This window comes from Eretmochelys imbricata, chromosome 2 (assembly GCF_965152235.1).
Source record: "Eretmochelys imbricata isolate rEreImb1 chromosome 2, rEreImb1.hap1, whole genome shotgun sequence".
Classification (NCBI taxonomy): Eukaryota; Metazoa; Chordata; order Testudines; family Cheloniidae; genus Eretmochelys; species Eretmochelys imbricata.
The window spans coordinates 253379607-253405644 of NC_135573.1; the positions used below are offsets into that span (position 1 = coordinate 253379607).

The 26038-nt window shown below is 42.1% G+C and overlaps 1 protein-coding gene and 1 long non-coding RNA gene across 2 annotated transcripts in view; one reads left to right on the forward strand and one right to left on the reverse strand.

The window, feature by feature from the left end:
* The first annotated feature begins 196 nt into the window (after nt 1-196).
* XRCC2 (X-ray repair cross complementing 2) lies at nt 197-25127 on the forward strand. Its single transcript, XM_077808393.1, has 3 exons — nt 197-368; nt 7538-7619; nt 23205-25127. The coding sequence occupies exons 1-3, from the start codon at nt 240-242 to the stop codon at nt 23918-23920; spliced, it is 927 nt and encodes a 308-aa protein (XP_077664519.1). The 5' UTR covers nt 197-239; the 3' UTR covers nt 23921-25127.
* The window catches only part of LOC144259972 (uncharacterized), a 107733-nt gene continuing 83214 nt past the window's right edge, over nt 1520-26038 (reverse strand). Inside the window, exons 2-5 of the long non-coding RNA XR_013344968.1 lie at nt 8877-9053; nt 8517-8596; nt 4754-5135; nt 1520-2571 (exon numbers count right to left, since the gene is read on the reverse strand). This is a non-coding gene — a long non-coding RNA (uncharacterized LOC144259972). The remainder of the gene's footprint in view (nt 2572-4753; nt 5136-8516; nt 8597-8876; nt 9054-26038) is intronic.

A 26038-nucleotide genomic window follows, 5' to 3' on the forward strand; every position in this document is an offset into this window, starting at 1 on the left:
ATAATTTAAATAGAGCGAGGACCATTCAAGGTGGGTAATTAACCCCTCCCCATAACAAACTTAACCCCACCCTGGAGCTCCCGCGTGCTCAGCTGCTCAGGGAACCGACCCAATCGCGTCAGGCGCAACCGCAAGAGAACAAAATACTGCGACACCGCGCATGCGCAGCATCAGCTCCCCCCCTCCGCCCCCACAGGCTGGGTCGTGCCCGTCTAGGGTGGCGAAGTGCGCCCGCGGGGATGTGGTACACTGCGCATGTGCGCAGAGTAGGCGGTTGGGCGGGAGGCGCTGCTGGTGCTGGGCCCGGTCCCCACCCCCTCCTCAGCGCTATGAGTGACGGGTTCCGGAAGGCGGAGTCGGGCACTCAGGTGAGGCAGCGACCCCTTCCCCTGCCTGGGAGCGCCGCGCCCCGGGCCTGGCCTCCCCTGCACCGCCCCCACGCGGGGCTCGGAGTAGCGCAGCACGGGCGTGGCCTGTGGGCCGGGCCGGCCTGTCGCGGGTGGTGTCGCGCCGCCCCTCGCAGCACCATGGCCGGCCGGCAGGGGTTCCCCTGGGGGGGGGAGGACACGGACACGGACACGGACACGTTGGAAGCCTAGGGTGTGGGTGCTGCCGGCTGGGGGGGGGGAACCGAGGAGCTCCCGGCCGCCGTGTCTGCCCGCTGGCACGTCCGTTTCTCCTCGCTGCAGACGGCATCCTGGCCCGGAGGCGGCGGGGCTGCGTCCCAAGGGCTGGCGGCCCGCCGGAAAGATGCGCCCGTGGCCGCTCCAGCCGCGCCGCCAAGCGTTGAAGTATGTGCTTAATTCCCGTGGAGGCCAATGGGACTTAAGTATGTGCCTAGAATTAGGCAAATGTTTAAACACTTTGCTGAATATGGTGAACTGCTGAATCAGGGCCCGTATTTCCCTCCTCCCCCGCCGTGTGCACTGATACTAACCATGCATGGGACTTGTCTACACTTGTAGAACTTCAGTAGTCCATCTCCCCAAAACGTGGTAGGTTGACAGAAGAATTCTTCCGTCAACCTCGCGCTGGCTACATGGGGGGGGGCTAGGTTGTCTTAACTGCATCGCTCAGGGGGTTGGATTTTTCACACCTTTGAGTGACATAGTTAAACAGACCTATTTTTATAGTTTAGACAGGGCCTCACAATAAACGTGGAGAGACTGTTGTTCACCTTAATGGTCATGAAGGTAGAGATGAATTGTAGCCACTTAAGCACTTTTTTAAAAACTTGGAAGATTTTAAAATTGCCCTGTAAAGTTTTGCTCATAGCAACAAGGGTTATGTTTCTTTAATTCTTTATCCAGTTTTTCTCTGCCCTCCCACCACCCACCCTCTTTCTCGGACCTTGTGACCCTGAGGATGCTCTGGAAATCTTTAAATCTTGCAGCAACACTTCCTTGTAAAATGTTGTGTAGCTTGTAAGTAAAAAAATTCTGTGCCAAACAAATAATTCTTCAAAAATCTCATAAAATGAGTTTAGTAAAAATGGAGTGACAATGGAAGCTATAAGAGGTGAAGGTTGTCAAAGAGAGTCAGTGAATTTTTATTAAGCAAATAGCTTGTGAAAGGTAAAAATGTCTCACTCATTTTTTTTGACCAGTTGGTCTCTTAACACTTTTAATCACTATCTGATGGTGCCCTGTATAGCATATATTACTTAGAAATGTTGCATATTATTGAATGGCACCCAAAAATGTGCTGAGTACTTCCCAGAAGACATAAGAAAAACTCTTTGAATTCCATTGAAGTACCATTAACTTTCAATGGGACTGAGGCTCCTAAGTAATTTTGACATTTTTGAAAAATTTTCCCACTGCCCCTTCCTCAGCAAACTTACAGTTTAAGGCCCCTGTCCTGAAGCTTATGCCACATGGACAGATGTCTTTTGTCCACAGGGACCCCTATTTTCTACATACCAATAATCACATAAAAAGATCCACTGTGATAGAATGTAAAGTGCAGTTATTCAGAAATGTATTGAAAACGCACCTAGGGTACTCTCTTACTAAGGTAAATACACACAGAAAAGTACTGGAAGGTAATCATTTTGTGGAAAAAAGGTAAAAGTTATGTAAAGGAAGAAGTAAGCACCCATAATTAAATTATGGCATGCCAATCTCAATAGTGACCAGATGTTGCTGTATCTTTTCCAGTTTTTTCTGTTCAGTTACTTTCTTTAGCAGTGCTGTGTTAACTGGTTATTTAAGCCATTCACAAGAGAAGGTAGAAGCAAGTGATTTCTGTTATTGCAGTCTGATCCTTTGATCGCTACAGATATTTTACCCTATACAGAAGAACTGTTAAAAATGTTAAAAACTGCCTATGCCAGACTAGGTAGTCCCAGCTCTTGTGAAAAGTTCAATAGATCTTTAACAACCACAGATGGTAAGGTCTCCTCTCTTGTGTCTTATCTGAACGTAGTTTTGCTTCAGCATCATTAAGTGTAATGTGGACAGACCTTTCACAGAGTTTGTTGCAAAGTTGTTTGTTGATCCTGCCAGGAAATCCCACGGTGCACAGCATGATACAAACAAAGCAAGTGTCTGTGGAGATTCTGCTTCAAAACTAGGGAGAAAACATAAGTTTCATAGAAACACAGATACATTGTCATCAATGAATTGTGAATAATCTGTTCAATGCTCAAGATAAGCACCTATGGGTATTTTCAATCAAATGTGTAAGCATTCAGTTCATATAACCACAGGTTCATATTTAAGCTATAATGATCAGATATTTTCTGAGGACTAATGACTGGATGAAAGGAGCTGGAGCAATCAAGAACTACTAAATAATCCCCAGGAAATGCCCTATACAGAAAGTATTTGCTATTCTAAAATGAAAATTGGGGAGGGGAAGAGTATGGATTTAAAAAAAAAAAAAAAAAGAATGATGCACATTTAGCTGGTACTGAAATGGCACTTTTTTTGAATTAATGCTGTATCAAGTAGTCAGACTGCTTATATTACCTTAGCATTCAGCAGCTAACTCTAAATGTGAACAACTATATGTACACGTTTGCAGAGCATTGTAAAACCGTAGGAACCTGCAAAGCAGAAGGCAGGTTTCCAGCACACTTCATATTCTCTTGAGATTCCAAGGAGCCATTAGTTCTAAGACACACTTGTTTTTATAGTTTTCATAATGTACGGAAACTTAAAAAAAAAAAAAACAATTACATGATTTCAACACAAGTCAATACAAACTAGCAAATGCATATTAAGGTAATCTTTGATGCAGTAATATGGCAGGTAAATTTTAAATGAAAAGAAAAGGAGTACTTGTGGCACCTTAGAGACTAACCAATTTATTTGAGCATAAGCTTTCATGAGCTACAGCTCACTTCATCGGACGTAGCTCACGAAAGCTTATGCTCAAATAAATTGGTTAGTCTCTAAGGTGCCACAAGTACTCCTTTTCTTTTTGCGAATACAGACTAACACGGCTGTTACTCTGAAATTTTAAGTGGTGCCTATGTTCAGCCATCATAGCAGGGTACCTTATATTTGTAGAGCTGTACAAAGGACTTAGCCTCACATCTTCCATTTCTTTTAAGCTGTGTGGCTAAATCCTGCACTGGTCTGAAAATCTCAGTTATAGATTCTAAACTGAATTTTCTTGTCCATGCAAAACCGCTGAGCTAGTTGAATATAATTTTGTCTTAATTTGTATCAGGAGAGTTGTTGAACCATCCATGCTACTAAGTTTTCCAATAAAGTGTGTTCTATTTAAAAAGTAGGGAATAATTTCAGTTTGAACACTACCAAATGTCATAGACCTTCCTTTTTTAAAAAGAAAGAAAAACTTGAACACTATACCAGCTAAACATTAAGATTGAGTTATACCCTTTTAAGCAGGGGTGGCCAACATGTGGCTCCGGAGCCGCGTGTGGCTCTTCAGAGGTTAATATGCAGCTCCTTGCATAGGCGCTGACTCTGCGGCTGGAGCTACAGATACTAACTTTCCAGTGTGCCAGGGGGTGATCACTGCTCAACCCGCTGCTCTGCCCCAGGTCCTGACTACCCCTTCTCCCAAGGCCCATGCCCCTTCCCCCGTGCCTGCCATGCCTTCCTCCCCCACAGATCCTCCTGCGCGTGCGAAACAGCTGATTGCGGCAGGCGAGAAGTTCTGACTGGCGGGGCTGCCAGTGGGTGGGAGGCACTTGGGGGCGAGAACTGATGGGGGGGCTGCTGACGTATTACTGTGGCTCTTTGGCAATGTACATTGATAGATTCTGGCTCCTTCTCAGGCTCAGGTCACCCACCCCTGCTTTAAAGCAAGAACATCTCAAAACATACTTAAGTCTTCCCCTATTCATGTTGAGGGGCATTCTAGTACAAGGAATTTCAGAATAGTGGATGAGCAGTGCTGTGATAAATAAATGCAGTATTGCCAACCTCAGAAGATCAAAAATCATAAGTCAGACTCCAAAAAAAATTTTTTTGTAAAAGATTACATTGTGGTAGGTTTTGATCTGTCTTGTTTTGTTTTGTTTTTTAACTCCCCTTGCCCATCCACAGTGCGTGTGAGAGATTTTATTTCTCACTCTTCCAAAATTCTTGGGTAAGGTGATTTTGACCTCCACAGCAGGAGCTCTCACACCCACATCTCCACATCATTTCTCCAGTAATTAATTCTGCACCCCACTGTCCAAATCTATCTTGTCCTGTCTGTCCCTGCATCAGTTCTTCCCCCACATCAGTTCAACTCATCCCTCGACAACCCATCAGTTCAGCCCCCACAGCCTCACCTCTGCTCCTCCTAGACTCTTCACCCTGGGGTGAAGAGGAGCTGTAACAGAATCTTCTTCTGCCCCTTCCCAGGCTGGGTGTGAGGGGGAGGAGCATAGGAGCTTTCCCCTTTGCTCAAAAGAGCGGAGGGTATAGGGAGCAGAGCTGCTGGGCTCCTTCAGTCTCTTGCGCTCCCCCATGAGAATGACTTCAGGTTGCTGACGGGAGGGAGAGAGAGAGCGCTCTGGCTATAGCAGCTCTGATTGATTACTTTGCCCGAGGAGGCAGGCAAGTGAGGCACGCAGCAAATCAGAGGAGGTTCCCCCAGGCAGGGTTCAAATTTGCATAAAGGGTGGAGCTTCTCACATCATCTCAAGACAGGCTCTAGGCCCAGCCAAAATCCTGTCATTCACCAAAAAAAAAGAAAAATCATGAGAGTTAGCAACACTGTAATGTAATGCAATAATTAATTATATCATAGTGGTTCTGAGGATGCTGTGGGAGCCCTAAACACACTTTGTGTTCTGGATTTAAATGAGTCTTAAACTTTTAATAATGTTTTAATAAACACTAATACAGAAACGCATCTATTTGCTGCTCCCGCTTTATGCCTTTTTTTAGGTTGAAGGAGGTTAACACAATTGGAACTTTGCCTTCGAAAACCATACTTAGCTAAAATCTAATAAATTATCATCTCAGAGGCAAGGCTGTTTATTCAAAAGTCTTAAATATATTCATAATGTCTCAGCTGGACAGCCTGTGTCTCCTGATGGCTGAGGACTTCTTAAGCATCAAAGTAAAGCATCCCATGATCTTGCAAGACTTGGATCTCTAAAACAGATATTCATATAATATTACTGTTCCCAGTCACACTGTTATGTAAAATTTGCAGTAAACTTTATTTGACTTGCAGAACAAAGTAGACTGAGTGTTTTGTCTAGTAAGTAGCAGCAAAAGAAGGTAAGGAGAAAGAGGCTAGATAGCAGGATAACAATCTAACCTTTTCAATGACTAATGGTATCTTCTGGATGTATATAAAATGTATGACATTTGTAAATATGAACTATTTGCTATGAAAATGTCTCACAGCTATGTAAAATGTGTTAAAACACTCTTTAGAGTTCTTGCATATCCTGATATTCTGGTAAATTTCACTTGGCTGCCATCATATTAACCACAGTGGAGCAGTAAAAGTCATGGTTCAGAGAAAGCAGGTAAGCAAAGACAGAAGGGGACTCCAGACTCACAAAGGGGAAAGATGCAGTGCAGGATGATGAGAATGGAGAGAACATAAACATAGGAGGGAGAGACTCCATAAGCACGAGGGAACAGCAACAGCACAGGAAATGAGCAAGTTATATTCAGTCTCTTCCCTGATCCTGATTATACAGAATACTATAATATTTTTTCAGTGTAACAAGTTGCAGTGTCGCTAAACTGTAACTATGGATATAACATGTATTATACAAATATTTCATGCAGTGAACAAATGCATGAATCATGGATCCAGTATAATGTCTGTTAAAGTGTTTTTATTCTACTTTTAATGAGCATCTCACAAGACTCTTATCAACACACCTGAACAGAACAGTTACAAAGGCAAACACATTGACATTTTATTAATGGAAGGGAATGGTACAATGTCTGTGGAAGTGTCTTACTTGGACTCACATCATAACCTCTTGAAGCAATTTAAGCATCACTTAGAGTTTTTATACTACCATTAAACAAAAACACAGACAATTGGTTTTTAAATAATTTAAATTGACAATAGCAAGGAGATTCAGAGGAAAAGTTGTCCATCAAATATAGTGTGGAGGAGGGGGAAATGTGTGCTGGGAAGTTATGTTTAGAGTTATGTGCTGAGTGCCCTAAGGATGTGGCTAGGAGAGAGATTTGATGCACTTGTACAGAATTTATTTTATTCTAAAAATCATTAATTTAGAGCTTATGGATGGTCATGAAGACTGAAGTGCTCTGTCTTCAGGATGTATACTCTGGCAGCAGTACAAGCTTTTTTGCCAATGTGCTTTAATCCATGTATGGAAGGACATTTCTAACAGTGGGTAAAGTGTTTATTTCTTGAATTGTTGGCCTCTTTGTTGAGACAACAAATGGCACTATAGCTGGCAATGTGGACACCTGTCCATTTAAGAACTGGCCCAAGAACACCCACTTGCCTTACAAAGGCTGTTGAACAGCCATCGTGTAATGACTTTTGATCACTACCAGCCTGTGTTTGAACAAGTGATGGTGAAGTGATAGGATCTGTAGCCCATCAGAGTCCCACATCTAATGTAAGTTGAAATATGTAAGACGCTTTTACTTATATATGAGCTGAGGGACTGGATGACTCAGGAGACTGAATACAGCCTTTCCCCTCCAGATCACTAGTTTGAAGTCACTGTCTGATGGCTGTTACAAAGGGACCATCTTTTCTTTCATCCTATAAAATGGCAACATTTCCATATTTCAAAGACATCCATTCTTGCAGCAGTTTTTATCTGCCAGTAGCTCATTCTTGTGGTTTTGTAAATACAGGTTCTTACATGGCACTTATCGCCATGGAATCCTGGTGCTCGTTGCTAGGAGAGATAGAAAGTCAACGTCTGTTACTGTACTGTCCAATCTCTGAGCTTGCCACGTGTATGCAGAAAGGCATTTTAAAATCAAATTATTCTGTTGACAGAGCTATCATTGAAAACACACTAAATTCTATGGTTGTGTTGTATCTTATAAACTTAATTCCCATGACCAATTATTTTTAGTTAACACAATGTCTTTTTATCTTTTTTTTTTTAAAGCTACTTGCACGACTTGAGGGCAGAAGTTCTCTGAAAAATCTTGAACCTTGTCTGTTTGCAGATGAAGGATTTCCCATTCATGGTAAAAAAAAAAAAATTGTGTGTGTGTGTGTGATCTTACAAAACTGTACAGTATCAAAGTAAGTTTATGTCTGTCAGGTTACCTCAAGCATGCAAATAGATATAAAATCCTGAATTCAGGGAGAGACTAAATGTTGACATAATATACTTAGACTTCTGTAAGGCATTTAATTTATTACTGGTACTGTAAAACATTTTGATTATGAGACTGGAATGGTACATCAACATGACACACATTTAATGGATTGAAAACTGGCTAACTGGTAGGTCTGAAAATATCATTGTAAAAGGGGAATCATCTTTGACTGGGTGTGCTACTAGTGGGTCTTGCGCTATTCAGTATTTTTATCAGTGACCTGAAGGAAAATATAAAATTATAGATGACACAAAGAATGGGGGAATTGCTAATAATGAAGAGGACAGGTCACTAATACAGAGCAATCTGGATTGCTTAGTAAACTGGGTGCAAGTGTAACCCACACACCTGGGTGTAGTGTTCTGTCCCATCTAGTGGTACTAAGACCACTTAAAGAGAGAGAGTTAAATGAGTCTGTTCTACAGCCTTAGCTAACAGCCAGTTGGTTTTTTGCTCATGCAGTAGAGGCTCATGCACTAAGCTCCAGAGGTCCCCGGTTCAATCCTGCCCACTGACGACCAGGGTCTCTCGGCGTTACACAAGCAAATAACATACTTTTTGATATGGCCAAATGTAAAGTCATCCATGTAGGATCAAAGGCCATGCTATCCTTGGAAGCAGTGGCTCTGAAAAAGACTTGGAGGTAACAATGGAAAGCAACTGATCATGAGTTCCAGGGGCAATATTGTGGCCAAAGGGCTAATGCAATCCTTGGGTGCAGGAACAAGGGAATCTCTAGTAGGAATAGGGAAGTTATATTACCTCTATATTTGGCACTGGTGCAACTGCTGCTGAACTGTTGTGTCTGTCCTGATGTCCAATTCAGGAACGATGTTGGTAAACTGGAGAGCCACAAGAACAGTTGAAGGATTGAAAGATATGCCTTATAGTGAAAGACTCAAAGAGCTCAATTTATTTAGTTTTACAAAAAAAGATTAAGGGGTGACTTGATCACAGTCTATAAGTATGGGATACAGAAATATGATAATACAAGGCTGTTTGATCTAGCAGACAAAAATATAACAAGATCAAATGGCCAGAAATTGTAGCTAGACAAACTGAGTCTCAAAATAAGGCACAAACTTTTAACAGTGAGGGTAATTAACCAGTGGAACTGCTTACCTGGGGCTACGGTGCAATCTCTTATTGCTGGCGATTTTTAAATCCTGATTGGAAATTCTTCTAAAAGATATGCTGTAGTTCAAACAGGAATTAATTCAGGGTCTTATGGCCAGAGTTGTATAGCAGTTCAGACTAGATGATCACAGTGGTCCCTTCTGACCTTAGAATCTATGAAACCTATGAAAATAAACACCATACATGTCGATTTGGGGTCCACTATCTGGAAAGCAATAAATATGTTAAACTAAAAAGACCTTGCTGTTATGTTTGCTTGAGGGAATTTAATGTCAAATTAGAGAGGCAGTAGTGCCTCTCTATATGACCCTGGTGCAACTGCATCTGACTCATTGTGTACACTTCTGATTCCTCCAAATTACTATAAGTATAGGAAGAATTAGAACAAATAACAGAATGGCAATAAAAAGAATCATGATGACTGAGAAAAAGAAAGTGTGTACAGTCTAAAAATAGATTAAGTGTGGAGCATTTGTGTATTTATAGCATTTAGACTACGTGTCTAAAAATATGTGATCCATGCCGCAAGGTACTTTCAAACTCAATGGAACAAAGTTGGTGGCTAGTTGGGAGAACAAGGCAACATCAGTAAGACCATATGAAGGGTAGAGCACAACATGATTAAAAAAGATTTTTGTTGTTTTTAAAGATGAAAAAATAAGTAGATGATTTAGAAGACTAATTTCTTTTAGGCTTTGCGGAAGAACTGGGAGATCAACAGGAGGAATTTGAATGAGGAAGAGGGTAATGGCCTTGAGTATCAGCTCAGGAAGACTGTTCCATGATAGTGGGTAACATGAAAGAAAGCATAAACCCAGTATGATCTTACAGCAGTTGTTGCAGCCATATTGCATGTTTATTTTAAGGATATCAGAAATGGAGTGGCTGGATCATAATTGGGGAAATACGGCAGCTTAAAATTGAATGAAAGAATTCATGGAAAGCTTTTGAACCAACTGTATTTCAAAAGGTCCTTCTTTGAGGTGGCTTGAGGGTAGGGAGGGCACAGATTTTCTCTATGTATGCGTGGCTCCCCCTCACCTACATCAGTATTCAGTGTATGAATTCATAACCTAAATTAAAATTTATCCAATGGTTTTTGCAATTCCTGTTTGTACTTTATCAGTGTATGGACTTGTACTGTATCAGTGTATGTAATATCCATCTTCTCAACATTTATTTTTGTTGAAAGATGAAACAAATATTAAACTGAGTCCAAGAATTTAATTTTGCAGTTATCATTTCCAGTGTGAAAGCATTAAACAGATTCACTGTAACAGCTGCTTTTTTGGGTGCCTGTTCCAGCTTCCTGCACCAGCAAACTCTCATACAGGTGATACCATTTGGTTCAGAGAAGTTTGGACACTTTCACAATAAGGCTAATTCACATTAGTGAAGTTTCTCTGCTCAGGACTGCTTTCTTACTCCATAATAGTAATAAAACCCAACTAGTGAAATTGATAAGTATTCTAAATAATGCTCTGTAGGGTTTGCAGAAAGGATAACTTATTTCTTTTTAAAACAAACACAAAAAAACCCAATGACTTTTCAGTCTCTTCTTTACTTCTTGAGTGCAAAGTCCCAAATGGAGATTTAGCTGGGACTATTTCTTGATCCCCCTCTCTTGATGCCCTTTTCTTTTCTCTGGTTGCGAACCAAAATAATACCAATCTTAAATTTGTAGGTAGGGCCAAATATGACCTTCACAGAAGTGGAGTTGCACAGGATGTAAACTAGTACAGATTTTGACCTCTATTAATTAATTTTGTTATGCAAACCCTTAATATTACAAGTTCATTTAAAAGAGTCCTGCAAGTCATTTTTACTTACCTGAGCCCATATACTTGTTGTTTTGATCTTTTTTTCTAGCTATGCTGGTTTAAACCCCTGATGAAAATCTAATTTTATATTGGTCCTCTCACTTTAATTAGTTTCATTTTTGTAAGTTGTCTTGGCCATGTTACCATGCCTTATAAGTGAATTATTTCATAAGCATCTTTGCAGAAAAATTTATTTATTTTTAGCATTTTATTAAATTAGCTATGCTTTTTCCTGTTTTCATTGTATATGAAACAGAACAATATGTACTGTCATGTTTAAATAAATTATACATGATTCCATTATAGGCAACCAAATATTCATAATGTATAGTCAGAGCATTGTAAAATAGAAGCAACGAACATTTGGAGCTGTAATGATATTCCAGCCACTGTTCCTAATCATGAGGGAATTGTGCCTTTAAGGATACATCAGCACATTACATAATATTTTACTGTATTCCTAAGTAGTAGAAATGGCATGAGCTTTAAAAATAATCTTCCACTACTGCCAATCAAGTTTCTCCTTACCACCTTTGAATATCAAACTTAGGTGTGGGTGTAAATGTACAGCTCCGATTTTCAGCTCTAATATGACACCCAAAATTAATTTGAAGTAAACATTTCCTCCCCCTACCCTCACTTGCAAAAAGTAAAGAATAGTGACATCCTCTGCCCAATTTCCTAAATGACTAACCTATCATTGTCACAAAGCATCTGATAGTGTGAAAGCTGTAACAGCCTAAGCCTGCTACAATTGAGTCACGAGTATTTTTAGTAAAAGTCATGGACAAGTCACGGGCAAAAAACAAAAAGTGACAGCCCCTGACCTGTCCATGGCTTGTACTATAAATATCCCTAACTAAATCTTAGGTGCTGGGTTGTGGGGCAGGAGTGCTCCAACGGACGCTGATGCTGCTCTGGGGGGGACAGCCCGGGGCCCTGTCACTGCTGCTCCAGGCAGGGGACAGTCTAGGGCCCCGTCGCTGATGCCCGGGCAGGGGGCAGCCCGGAGCGTCACTGCTCTGGGGCAGCCCCTGGGACAAACTGCTGGCCCCAGGCCGTCTGAGCAGTGGCCGATGCAGCTGGCCCTGGGGTCAGCTGCACTGGCCAATGCAGAAGTCATGGAGATCCTGGAAAGTCATGGAATCCGTGACCTCCGTGAAAGACTTGTAGCCTTACCTATAGTATAATACACATCACCACCACTAGCGCTAAGTGTGATAATAGCCTGACTAGAATTGTCTAAACTGGGCTGCAGTGCAATGGAATAGTTCTACCAGCATTTGCTAATTAGTAAAACTTAAGACATCATTTCTACCGTGTGCTTTCTGAGATAGGATGGCTAGAACTAAGCACAGTATTTTATGTGAGGACATCCCATCTATTTATATAATAGCATTTGAGGGTATGTCTACACAGCAACGTAAGCCCAGGCTCGAGCCTGGGCTCAAGCCTAACTCCCTTTGCATGCACACACCAATTGTGCTACCCTAGGGCTTGGACCTAGGGTCCCAGGACCCTGCAGGTCCCGGAAGTCCTCTGGATGTATCCCAGAGCAGCAGAGAGGAGTGCTGCAGGCAGCCAGTGCAGTGGCCGAAAGCACCATTACTGTCTTCCTGTTCCAGCTCCTCCTTGCTGCTGTGCGGAGCTTGCCTAGAACAGGGAGCAAAGCTGACAGGCAGGAGGTAGCTCCTGGCCACCGGGATGTTGGGAGTCATCCCTCCCCCAGCTCTGCTGCTCCCCTTCCTTGCAGGGCAGCCTCTTGGTCCCACCCCGGTCTCTGGTCCTTGCTCCCGGGCCCCCTGCCCTCCCTAGATCTGTGTGTGCAGAGGCACCCGGGCAGCATGAACTGTGAGGGCGGTGAGTGAGAACCAGCCCAAAAACTTCCCCATAGCCTTCCGGGAATCCCTTATCCCTGTCTTCCAGGGTGCAGTGGAGGCAGGAATGAGGCTGAGGGAAGGGGGGGTTTCCTCTGAAACCCACATTTTATGTCAAACTTCAAAACAAAAGGACAAAAATAAATATAAAGACAACCAAACAAAAACACCTTCATTGAACATCCCATTTTAAAAATTAAGACTTGAATAGTTTGACAACCCTGGAGACTGATGTCCTAATAATCCTCAGAACCTGTGCACATGGGCATTTTCCTGCCACTGTGACTCAGCCTAGAGGTGGAGAGCCCAATTCTCAGGTGAGTCGGTAGCTTGCTATAAAGCCTTCTCAAACTGCAGCCATTCTACTGAGACACCCACCAAAGCAGCTAATTATGCAGTTTATGGACTCATGCTCCGTATGGGCACCTGAGTCCCATCAATAGCACCATTACAGTTAGGAAGCAGGATGGTCAGTAAAGTTTTCACATAGTACAACACGTTTGTAGGGCTGAAGTGTCGACACTGGGTGGGGGGCCGATAGAAACTCTGATATAGGGTTACTTTGATTCAGCTCTGTGCACTGCAGTGTGGATGCCAGAGCTCTAGGTTCAAGCAGGGGTCCAAAAATCCTTAGCCTGGGTTTAAAACGCAGTGTAGATGCTCACGCCCAGAGTTCTCTGACATGAGTCAGCTGACTCGAGTCTCACTAACTGTAGGCTTGCAGTGCTGTGTAGACATAACTGTAGTGGCTTCAGTGTGGCTTCATCCTGTATAGGTTTGCTTTTTCTAGGTCTATTGCAGTTTGAACAAACATTTTTGTTGACCTGTTCACAGTGACACCCAGATCTTTTTCTGTATGATTACAGCTAATTAGAACCAATTTGTACTTGTGAATAGTCCAGGGTATTCTTTACAGTATGCATCAACTTGAATTCAACAATACTGAATTTCATCTGACACCAGGCTGCTCATTCACCTACCTCTGATAGGGCCTTAATCTCTAGTCTTGATTAATCTAATGAATTTTGTGTCATCTGGAAACTTTGCCATGCCATCAGCACATTTTTTCATGTTGCTGTTCATGTATTTTGCGACTATTAGTAAATATTAGGCATCCCCAGTCATAATATGGAAACCTTCTGTTAACCTCCTTCCATATTAAACTGGCCATTTATTCCTGATCTGTATCTTAGTCTATGACAGTACAGTACTTCTTATCCCATAGTTATTTCCCCTCTTTTACGGCACTTTGAGATCTACTGACAAAAATATAACAGGTGGTATTAGGGAGTATTAATATTTATTACTTTGTTTCCTTAACAGCCTCTTGTGAGAGACTTTGTCAAAGATTTTTTGTAAGTTCAGTTGTCAGCCGGTTCTCCTTCCTCTGTTGTGTCATGGTTTGCCTGCTCTGATCCGCAAGGGTGAACTTCCTCCTCTTATCTTACCGTAGCAGCTCAGTCACTAACTTCGTGAAAATCTAAATTTAAAAATTTTGCTATAAAGGGCTCTCATTACATAGTGGTTCTTATTGCGGGCAGCCTCTTTGATAATCACAAAGGCCCAGAAGTTCCCTGCTCCTTCAAGTTTTTTTTACAGTCCAAAGTGTACTTCTTTTGAGAGAATGGATGTTAACTTCAAAGTCCAATTCAGACATAAGTCATACCTAACTGTATCCAACAAACTTCAGAGGGAGTTTAAATAAGGTGTCTTGTCCTTAGATTAAAATGAATAAACCCTCGGAGAAACTTTTAGAATAGATTTTCATGTAACTTACCATTTTTACGTAATTAAACTTTTTGGAAGCATTTATCAGATCACAATGGTCCCCAATGCTTGGTGAGAACTCTTCCCCCAGAGCAGGGCTTTACAGAAGGTAACTTTATATGAAAACACACATAAAAACCCAGAGGAAAACATCTTTTAAACTGACAAAACCAAATATTTACTTCATAGAATAACTTGTAATTTTCTTAAACTCACCATTGAGAACAGTGAAACAACGCTATCCCCTACCTCAACTAAACCATTGTGTAGCATTATTGTATGCTTTTTGAACAAGCTATATTTCACTTCAGAGATGGATGAAACAACTCTTAATGTTTAATTGACAAATCCAGTAACAGAGCGACATTCAAAATTGCCATTGAAGGCAATGGAAGTCTTGTGCAGAAGCCAATGGCAGGACCGAACATATATTTTGGAAAGCACTTTTCAGGAGAAGACAAATTTGTTCTAAAATATTTCAAAGGCTTAGAGAAGGAGCTGGAGGAAATGACACCACCCAGCATATTTGAAAGGACTTCTTTGTGCCGGGTTCATATTGTAACAGCATTCTGAGATAGTTATCATGTCTTCAGCACAGTATATATGACACAACAGAATAACAGATGCCTGAAAGTAGCAGTGTTAAATATTGCAAACTTTGAATAGGAGGGGAAAGTAAGGAATTATTTTATATACTGAATAGTCCTTGCCCTTAGTCTAGCAAGGGGTATTCAGCGCAAACAAATAAACCCTGACTGCTGCCCAGGCCCCTCTGTATAATTTTGGAAACATCAAAAATTGAGGAAAATAGAACTCCAGTTTGAAAAGAGTCTGCTGAATTTCACATATTATGTATTATGGAGAGAGAGTTTCCATGTACGACTGAAGTGGATAGAACTGTCACATCATGTGTAAATTACCTCTAACACTTCCGGTATGTGAAGCAAGAGTCTCAATTCACTGCTTCTTCCCTTGTCCCAACTTCTCCATTATAGTCTGTATACTTGTGAACAATAATAGCCTATAAAAGTTGAGTAATGACTTGAAAAACCCTATTAACTCAGACAGGCACGAACATATTGGAACAAAGCTGCAATTATTTCTCTGCTCTTGCCTTCCTCTGGAAAGCTCTTACCCCATTTACACTTGCCTAGGTCATGGAAATGCAAAGCTTACTGCAGTTACAGTTGTGCAATTCTAATTCTGCCAGAGTAGAGCAGTTAAATGTCCACCTTACTGCACATACTTTTACCATAATGTGTGAAGCCGTACATGGAATTAGCATACACCATAAAGAGAGAATAGTAGCTTTCTAAAATGAAAAAGAGAGCAATTAATAAATAAGTTAACTTTTATCTTCCTCTGATGTAAGACTGAATTTTTAGGTGTCCTGTATGTGTATCTGACAAAAGAAACACCTCTCTAGCAATGGGTTATACTTACTAGTTTGTCTTTTTAACACTTCCTTGCATTCGGTAGTGTGTTTTTAATTATTTCAATTGTGGATGAAGCAGAATTTTCCAAGTAGGTTGCATCTGCCCGCAAAAAGAAAAATCCCCACCTCAGATGGCAGAAGAGTAGCTTCCTAGCTCCCATGCAGTCTGCAATTCCATCTTCCCAAAAGATGCAGTTTCATATTGCAAGCACTGTCTGAGAAAATATGTAATAAATCATAGAAATGTAGGACTGGAAGGGACCTTGTTAACTTATCTAGTCCAGTCCCCTGCACTGAGGCATGGTAATCAGCTGACATTCCCGTTGTCAGTCACAGGTACACGTCGCTAGCTAGTGAAGGGGAACAAGCACATTCCATACCTGAAACACTACAAGCCTGTCGATGCAACAAAAATAGACATGTCTAAACATGACAGTGACATCTAACATGTTTTTTCTTCACTGTGTTATCTCCATTTTTATTTTTTCTTTGTATAGTTATCAGAAATAGCAGTACAGTCTTAGTCTTTTATGTAGCAGCCTCCTCTTCAAGCCCTATCCACCTGTAATGACAGAAGTGCTGTCAGTGTCGTCCAGTTGCCAGTCTTTCATCAATAGCAATTTCTTTAACACTAAGTCCTTGTCTATATGGGGGGAGGGTTACTTTGCACTCAGTTTGCACACCAACTAGTACGCCATACTAATAGCATGCACTCAGGATAGCTGTGCCTTTTTTCAGTTTGCATCATTACGTATACATGGCTGGGGTTTGGTGCATACTAAGCATGTGGCATTCTAGGATGGTATCCCATGGTCCTTTGCTTCGTTGCTGACCTATGTGCATTCTGGGATTTTTCTCACTGCACATTGTGTGATGAATAAAGGAAGCCAGTGGAATATTAGGACCTGGGGAGAAATTCAAAGTATCCCATGATTCTGCTGTCTCCACCCCATGCTTCCTCTCTGTCTGGGCAAGCTAGCATCATTTTAAATTGTAGTCTGTTGGTCAGCATGCACCAGCAATGCATCTTGCAGGTTTGGTGGCAACCCCAAATATGCAGAGGCTGTTTGGGCTTTTTTTGAGCTGTTGGAGCTGGGAGGCTTTGGCTTTGGACTTCACCGACTGCACCGCTGAGCAGATGATGTGGCGGCAGTAGCAGCTCCTCCAGTAGCAACAGCAGTGTTAGCAGAAGATGGAGGATGAGGAAGATGACAACAATCAACTGCAAGAAATCAGCTCTTTCTGGAGCAGCTTCACATGGTGCAGCATCGTTTCTAGACTTGGGAATCCAGTGTTGATTGGCGAGAAAGGATCATTCTGCAGACCTGGGGTGACCAGCAGTGGCAAAAGACTTTCAGAATGGGAAAGGTAACCTTCTTTCAGATCTGTGCTGAACTAGCGCTGGAGCTGCAGTGGCAGTGTACCAACATGTGGTAACACAGATCATTTGAGAGGTGGGTCACTGGTGCTATCAGGAAGCTGGCCACCCTTAACGTTACCAGTCCATAGCCAATGAATTCAGCATAGTGGCCCCAACAGTCAGTCTCCCTGTCATGCAGGTGTGTGGTGCCATGCATAAGGTCAGGTACTGTTGCACCAGGTTATAAAGCTTGGTAATGCTCAGGAGATTATTGATGGCTTCGCACGATGGGGAATGGTTCACTCAATGATTGCCTGTTCTGTTCATTCGTTGCGAAGCACCTGGCATTGGCCACTGTTGGAATACAGGATACCATTGGTCTGATCCAGCATGGCCATTCTTATGTTCTTATGCATACATGGGGTTCCCAAACTATATTGTGCCAGTTGATGGGACCCATATTCGTAATGTTTGCCCCCACACACCAGGGCTCTGAGTTTACAAACAGAAAGGAGTATTTCTCCATGGTGCTCCAAGGCCTAATTGACCACCATGGCAGGTTCATAACAGAAATGTGGAATGGTCTGGAAGGGTCCACAATGCTTGAATCTTTTAGAACTCAGCTCCGTTGACCTTAATGAATAAAGGAGACGTTGCCCCCAAGATCACAGAGGAAAATAATGGAGTGGAGGTTGGTTTGGTTATCCTGGGAGACCCAGCTTATCCTCTGCTTCCCTGGCTAGTGAAGCTGTTCACAGACCACTTGGACAAAAGGAATGAACTGCTTAACTATAGCCTCAGAAGTTGCAGAATGACAGAGGAGTGTGCATTTGGCTGTCTATAAGGAAGGTGGTGCTGTTTGTGGAATAAGTTGGAAGCCTCAGAAAAAACCTTGCCTAAAATTATAGCTGCATGTAGTATTTTGCACAGAATTTGTGAGAGTAAGGGAGAAAGGCTTAACGATGGGTGGGAGGCTGAGGTGTGGAGACTTGTTTAGCAGTTTGAGCATCCAGCAAGGCGTCGACTAGAAAATGGAAATAGCCTGGGCAATACTGTCAGGGATGCCTATTGCTCTTCCTTTGAGTCTCAAGCCTGAATTTGTGCAGATGTAATCTAGCTGTTACCCTGGGGAGTGGGGAGGAATGGTTTATTAGGACTGCAGTGTCTTTTATGGGTGGTAGAAGTGGAACATCATGCCACTCCTTATTTTGTCTTACATCTGTATCTTTATACTTATGCAAAATGTACGGTTTTTCTGTGAACCATTCATTGCAGACTCTTTCTGAATACCCTTTTTTAATTAAACTAAAGTTCAGTATGTTACAACCAGAAATAAACCTTTAATTAGAACAACAATGAAACACAGCTTTAAAATGAGGCAGTGCATTGGAGGGCAGCACACAATAAAATGTGGGAGCAGAGAGGCTCCAATTCATAGGTGAGTAAACATCCCTGCCTCTGCCTCTTCTTGTTCTACTCCCTTCTGATGTCGAGTGTCAGGGCTCAAAAGTTTGGGGCTGTTAGATGGCTCGAAAGAGCTGGGCTCCCAGGTGTAATTGTTCTTGCTGCCATGAGCTTGGGATAGGGAAATAAATGGCATCTGGGAGCATGGCAGTGGGGGTACAGCAGGGAATTTATGATGGTGTTCCCAGTACCTGGTATTGTCCAATGGCTGCAAAACATGGCTGGGTCCTGGTTGAGGGCGCAAGATTGTTTGTGTGTCCACTAGCAGCACGCACTGCAGCAGAGCATTCTGCTTCTGTATTACCCTCCAGGAGTTGCCTTGGAGGCCACGGCACACCTGGTGGCTGAGCTTTGTGACTTTGTCCTCACCCAGAACCATTTCAGATGTGGGGACAACTTATACCTTCAAGTCAGCGGCACTGCTAAGGGTACCCACGTGGCCCCACAGTATGCCAGCATTTTTATGGCTGACTTAGAACAACTCTTCCTCAGCTCTCGTTCCCTAGCGCCCCTACTCTACTTGCACTACATTGATGACATCTTCATCATATGGACCCACGGGAAGGAGGCCCTTGAAGAATTCCACCTGAATTTCAACAATTTCCACCTCACCATCAACCTCAGCCTGGACCAGTCCACACAAGAGAGCTACTTCCTCGACACTACAATGCAAATAAGTGATGGTCACATAAACACCACCCTATACTGGAAACCTACTGACCGCTATACTTGCCAACATGCCTTCAGCTTCCATCCAGGACACATCCCACAATCCATTGTCTACGGCCAAGCCCTAGGATACAACCGAATTTGCTCTAATCCCTCAGACAAACACCTACAAGATCTTTATCAAGCATTCTTAAAACTACAATACCTACCTGAGGGAGTGAGGAAACAGATTGACAGAGCGGGATGGGTACCCAGAAGTCACTTACTACAGTACAGGCCCAATAAGGAAAATAACAGAACACCACTGGCCATTACGTACAGCCCCCAGCTAAAACCTCTCCAGCACATCATCAATGATCAACAATCTATCCTGAAAAACACTCCCTCACTCTCACAGGCCTTGGGAGACAGGCCAGTCCTTGCTTACAGACAGCCCCCCAACCTGAGGCAAATACTCACCAGCAACTACACACCACACCACAGAAACACTAACCCAGGAACCAATCCCTATAACAAACCCCATTGCCTACTCTGTCCCCATATCTACTCCAGCGATACCATCAGAGGATCCATCCACATCAGCCACACCATCAGGGACTCATTCACCTGCACATCTACTCATGTGATATATGCCATCATGTGCCAGCAGTGCCCCTCTGCCATGTTCATTGGCCAAACCGAACAGTCTGTATGTAAAAGAATAAATGGACACAAGTCAGACATCAAGAATGGTAACATTTAAAAGCCAGTAGGAGAACACTTCAATCTCCCTGGACATTCTGTAACAGATTTAAAAGTAGCCATACTTCAACAAAAAAACTTCAAAAACAGACTTCAAAGAGAAATTGCAGAACTAAAATTCATTTGCAAATTTTTTTGGGCTTGAATAGGGACTGGGAGTGATTGGCTCACTACAAAAGCAACTTTTCCTCTCTTGGTATTGACACCACCTCATCAATTATTGGAAGTGGACCACATCCACCCTGATTGAATTGGCCCTGTCAGCACTGGTTCTCCACTTGAAAGGTAACTCCCTTTTCTTCATGTGTCAGTATAATAATGCCTGCATCTGTAATTTTCATTCCATGCATCTGAAGAAGTGGGTTTTTTACCCACGAAAACTTATGCCCAAATAAATCTGTTAGTCTTTAAGGTGCCACCGGACTCCTCATTGTCTTTCTCTACAGTGTCTTTTGCCATAGCAAAACTGTCTCTAGCCACTTCACAGCTTTCTCTGGATAGCTCCCTGTCTTCTTCTCTCTCTGACCTCAAATGAAACTTAGAGCTTGCCATTGGTTTTAAGTTTTTGCGGAGAGTCTGCAGTGAGATCTGCCAGCATCTATTTCTCATTTCCCCTCCCTAAGATTCTTCCCAGTCTTGGGCGGACTTCAGAGATGGTAAGTGGTGTGTGCATGGGGGCTAGTCTGGAATTTTTGTGTGTGCAGTGTATACTGTTTGGGTTTGTAGTTGTGTCCTGAAGGCTGTGGGGGATTGGGAATTATGGCTGTGTTTGCAGTTGGGCTGTGTTTGTAGTTGGGCTGTGCTTTGGAGGTGCTTATGCAGTGTTGGAGGAGTAAGCAGGGGACATCTGAAGGCAAACGGGACAGTAATCCCCTCTGCATTCCCATTAGGCTGTCCTGACTCTGGATGATGATACACTGAGGCATGTGTAAAGAATGGCCTTATTCAAAGGGGCAAAGGGCAGACCATCAAGACAGAAGCTGATTGCTTGGCTGGTCCACTTGCCATTTTGGAAAAGGGACAGTATGGCTGGGTGAGGGAGGAGCTGGAGACTCAGAAAGGCTCGCAGCTCACATGTTACAAAGATGGCTGCAGTATGGGGCACCTGGAACAGAAGTATGTCCAGCAGTATGATAGGGAAATAAATGGCATCTGGGAGCACTGCAATGAGCGTACAGCAGGGAAATTATGAACGTGTTCCCAGTACCCTGTATTGTCCAGTAGCTGCACTGGACTTATGTGCTGAGGGTCCCTCCATAGGATTGGCCTCCTCTGAGTCCCAGGCTGGGTTTTTGACTGGGAATCAGGCTCATTTTCTACATAGCTGCTCTCATGGTCTGGAGTCTCAAAGAAATCCTGGCTTCTGTGGATAGCTCTTCACTGCGCTCCTCATGTCCCTCATCCAATGACTCTTACTGCTTATCCTTGGGGGAGAAGGGATCTGCAGCCTCCTTGGGTTCAGTAGTGGTGTAATCACATAATATCTTGTCCAATTCCTTAAAAAATAGACAGGTTATATTTCCATGGCTGGACTGCTTCTTGGCATCCTGGTTTTAAAGTAAGTTTCCTTGAGCTGTTTTATCTTTATCTGGAACTGCTCAGTGTCCCAGTTGTGACCTGTGGACACCTGACTAGCAGTGTCCACAAACATATCTTTATTGTGGAGGCTGGCCTCAAGAGCTTATTGCGCAAGTTCTGCTCCCCAGATGACAGGGAGATCTAGGGTCTCAGCACAGCTCAAAGCAGATGCTTGAGGCAGGTTGTAAAGCCTGTGGGAGTAATATTGCTGCAATGCCGATAATACTGGAATCCAGGAGCAAATGGGCTGATCCTGGCACTGTGCCAGTGTTTAAACTGGTCAACTTCACCCCATAGCAGAGGAGAGCACACAGGTGAAGAGACAGGTCAGTAATGGGCGCTGCAGAGCAGTGTGGGATAGCAGTTGGAGGACTGCCAAAGTAGCGTGCAGCATCATTGCATCCACATGAACAATAGATCACACTAATTTGCATCAAACTTAATACACTTTGAAAGAGGACTCCAGAGTTTGTGATAAATGCAGAGTTAGTGCACTCTAAGGAATTGTGTCATGTATGAAGGCATTTTCGGACCAGACCAACTTGAGTTAGTGTAGACTAAACTCCTTTGTATAGACAAGCCTTAATTAACAGCAGGTGAAACTTAATTGTGTGTTTGGGGTTAGGAGGGGGAATAAAAAAAGGAAATTACTTGTTCATGTGCAGTCATCAGTAGCATATAGTTGTTAAACTATTAGCCACAAAATGGATTTTTCATGTGAAATGTGATTTTAGTTTCTATTTTATCAAATATTGCATTAACCATTGTAGTAATCATTGCAGTACATACTGATACAGCAGCATGAAGAATTGTATTTTGCAGGGTTTAATTAGACATCAAAATTAGGCTAAATAATGCAAATATACTGTTGGGGATTTGGTGAAAAGTCAAAACTTGGTGGTTCTTTTTAATTTCTTTTAGGAGATCTCTTTATTTTATGTTTTTGTACTGAATACCATTGACATGCATCATCAGTTGAATCTGTGATGTATGTTCCTTGCTTCTTTCAAGGGCCTGACTGGGATAGGAATGGGAGAAGGGAGTGTTCTACATTTGTTCTACTTGTCAAAACAACAAGAATCCACGGAGCTCCTCAGGCCAAAAGGAAGAATTGGCTTCTTTTCAGGAGTTCTGATAAGGGTGTAGCAATCTGGTTTAACTAACTAGTACAGTGGTTCTCAAACTTTTTTACTGGTGACCCCTTTCACAAAGCAAGCCTCTGAATGCGGACTCCCCCTCCTTATAAATTAAAAACACGGTTTTATATATTTAACACCATTATAAATGCTGGAGGCAAAGCAGGGTTTGGAATGGAGGTTAACAGCTCATGATCCCCATGTAATAGTCTCATGATCCCCCAGTTTGAGAACCCTTGAACTAGTAGATGTAGAGCAAGGGGGCTCAAAATACTCTTCCGGCCTGATTTTTCAGAAGCAATGAGCGCTTGCAGCTGTCAGTGTGCTCCCAGTTAAGTAAATGAATTGTGTGTGCTCTGTGACTCTGAAAAATCAGGTCACTAATCTTGAAAATGGAGCAGGTATTGCTTACAAACTATCTCATGTGCTTGATTTTTTTAATTTCGTTTTCTTTTTTAATTCTCAGGAGATGTCGTTGAATTCCATGGTCCAGAAGGAACAGGAAAAACAGAAATGCTTTATCACCTGATAGCCCGCTGTGTCCTTCCAAAATCGGGAGGAGGACTGGAAGTAGAAGTCATGTTCATTGATACAGACTACCATTTTGACATGCTTCGCCTAGTTACCATTCTTGAACACAGATTGTCCCAAAGCACAGAAGAAATGATCAAACAGTGCCTTGGAAGGCTTTTCCTTGTTAACTGCAATAGCAGCACTCAGTTGCTTCTCACTCTTTACTCTCTAGAAAACAAGTTTTGCGCTCACCCTTCTCTCTGCATTGTGATTTTAGATAGTATATCAGCTTTTTATTGGATAGATAGAAGCAATGGAGGTGAGAGCTTTAACATTCAGGAGATGAATCTGAAGAGATGTGCTGAATTTCTTGAGAAGCTAGTAAGAGAGCATCATTTGGCCCTGTTTGCAACAACACAAACGATTATGCAGAAATCTTCAAACTCCACAGAAAGTTCCATTCCTTTAAAACTTCACTGTGAAGCTGATGTAGAGTATAGGCCTTATCTATGTAAATCATGGCAACAAATGGTAACCCACAGAATATTTTTCTCTAAGCAATGTAATTTTAGCAGTAGCAAAGTGTTTTCAATTGTTTCTTGTCACACCAAAAAAACCCATGTCATAAAATGTTCATTCAGTGTTGCAGAATGTGGAGTTCAATTTTAACTTCAGTCTGTCTCTAAAACTAGTAAATCTTCACATCACAATCTAATTAGCTTTACTTTAAGTATTTTTTTAAAAAATTCTTCTAACCTATTTTATTATCTCAGATTATTAATGAATTTTGTAACCCACCTTTAAACGTCTTAAACTCAGTAAAGGGCAGAGGAGTTTAAAGCTTTGAATATCTGCAGAAGGTCAGCTTAAAATAGAAGAGAATGTTGAAACTTCTTGTATGTGGTTGATGCATAAAGAGATTAAATCAAGAAGACTAGAAGTATAGGGCATCTTTAACTCCTAATATACTTATGTAATGTAACATAGAGGGTATACAACCGAATGCACTGACCTCAGCTCTGTGTCTTAACCGTCTTCCAGTGACTTATGCTAGTGATTGTGTTTAGGCAAATGTTAGCTCTTTTTAAATATTGGTCTTAATTCATTGCCATTAGCATACATCCTTAATTCATTCCCATTAGCATTCCCACTGGGCATACATCCTGTGTTAGCAGGCACAGTTGCACCTAAGGGGTGGGATTCATCTCCTCCAGGGAAGGGTATGTAGTGTTGGTCATGGTGGTCCTAGCCAGCATTGCCCATTTGTGTCACATGCTTGGGGGAATAGGGATTCTGGCTGTCACTGTTCTGCCAGCAGTCTTCAAGCATCTGCAGCCCTCCCAAAGTTGAGGGACACAGGGCCATAGCTGACTGATCCTAGGAGGTAGCCTGAGGCCCCTGTAAGTTAGTGACAGACCTAGCAAGTAGTTAACATTTGAAAGGAAAAGGGCTAGAAACATAATTTTTTTAAATACAATTTCTAGCTCTCCTCCTCCCCCAAATCTGGGATGCCGTGTCACAATCAACGTGGTTTGTGTTACTAGTTTTAGATCCTTATTTATTATTATGCCAGCCACTCTTTGGAAAATCAGTCTAGCCACAGAAATGCTCACCCAATTGTGTAAATACCTAACTTAGGGATCTCTTAGTTTCAGATGACCATCAGTCCACTACCCTATGTCTCCCTTTAGGTGTATCGGCTCTACAAAGCCATGGGATTGCATGGACCATCATAATGCTAAAATGTATTCTCAAAAAGCTCCTCTACAATTTATTTCTTTTGATCTAGGTTTTATATCATATCCTCCGGTATTTGAGCATTCTTTGTACCATGCTATCTCCTGCACACTGTATTTTAATAAAGAGAGACACACAAGTGTAAATCATATGATTTGAAAAAGGCAGAGGAGAAGACTCCTGGCTAAACAGCATATGTTTCTTGGTGCGCTTTATGTTCAGAGCAGTGTGCATCAGTTAGTTTAGCAATCATACAATAAGTTCCTTATTGCATAATCTTTTAGAGGTATTTTTAAATGTTACTACCCTTTTACAACTGTTTCACCTCTGTGAAATGAATTTTCATCCAAGTATAGTTCCTAGTACTAAGGTATTGCAATTACTAGTCTCAGAAGCTCAGAATTCTCAATAGAGACCGACGCATTTTCACTCCTAAAGAGGAAGTGGATAGAGAATGGAAGATTGATGATGAGGAAAGCTTGCACAGCTCCTGCCCCTTATGGTGGATAGAGAATGCTTTAGCTTCAACAGCTGTTAATTTGGTTCCTTTCACAGACACTAAAGACTGATTTACAATGGTGAATGTGATGTACTACCACCACCACCATCTTATGTTTGTATCTGTTTAAGGGGGAACGGAGGCACCCTGACACAACTTATGTATTTTAAAATTGTGATTTGAAAGGCAGATCAAAGTCAACATAATGAGGAGTGGATGAACAAAAGGATTTATATGCACTGTTACCATGGTAAGAAACAAGAAATATAGGGAGAGGATAAGGAATCCAGAAACACTTCTTAGTAAAATGAACATCATGTATGCAGGAGAAACAAACAATATAGTATATATATGAAAACTCAAATATGTCCCATAAAATTATGGAAATAACTGAAGAAACAAACTTGAGCTTGCTCCTTCCATATTTATTCAGAAACACTAAACAGGCAATCCAGTAAATTCACTTCCTCCTTATGAATGTGTTTGAGGAGACTGTAACCACTTCTGTATGCACTGGCCTGACAGATGCTAGTGCTCCACTCCTTCCAAGA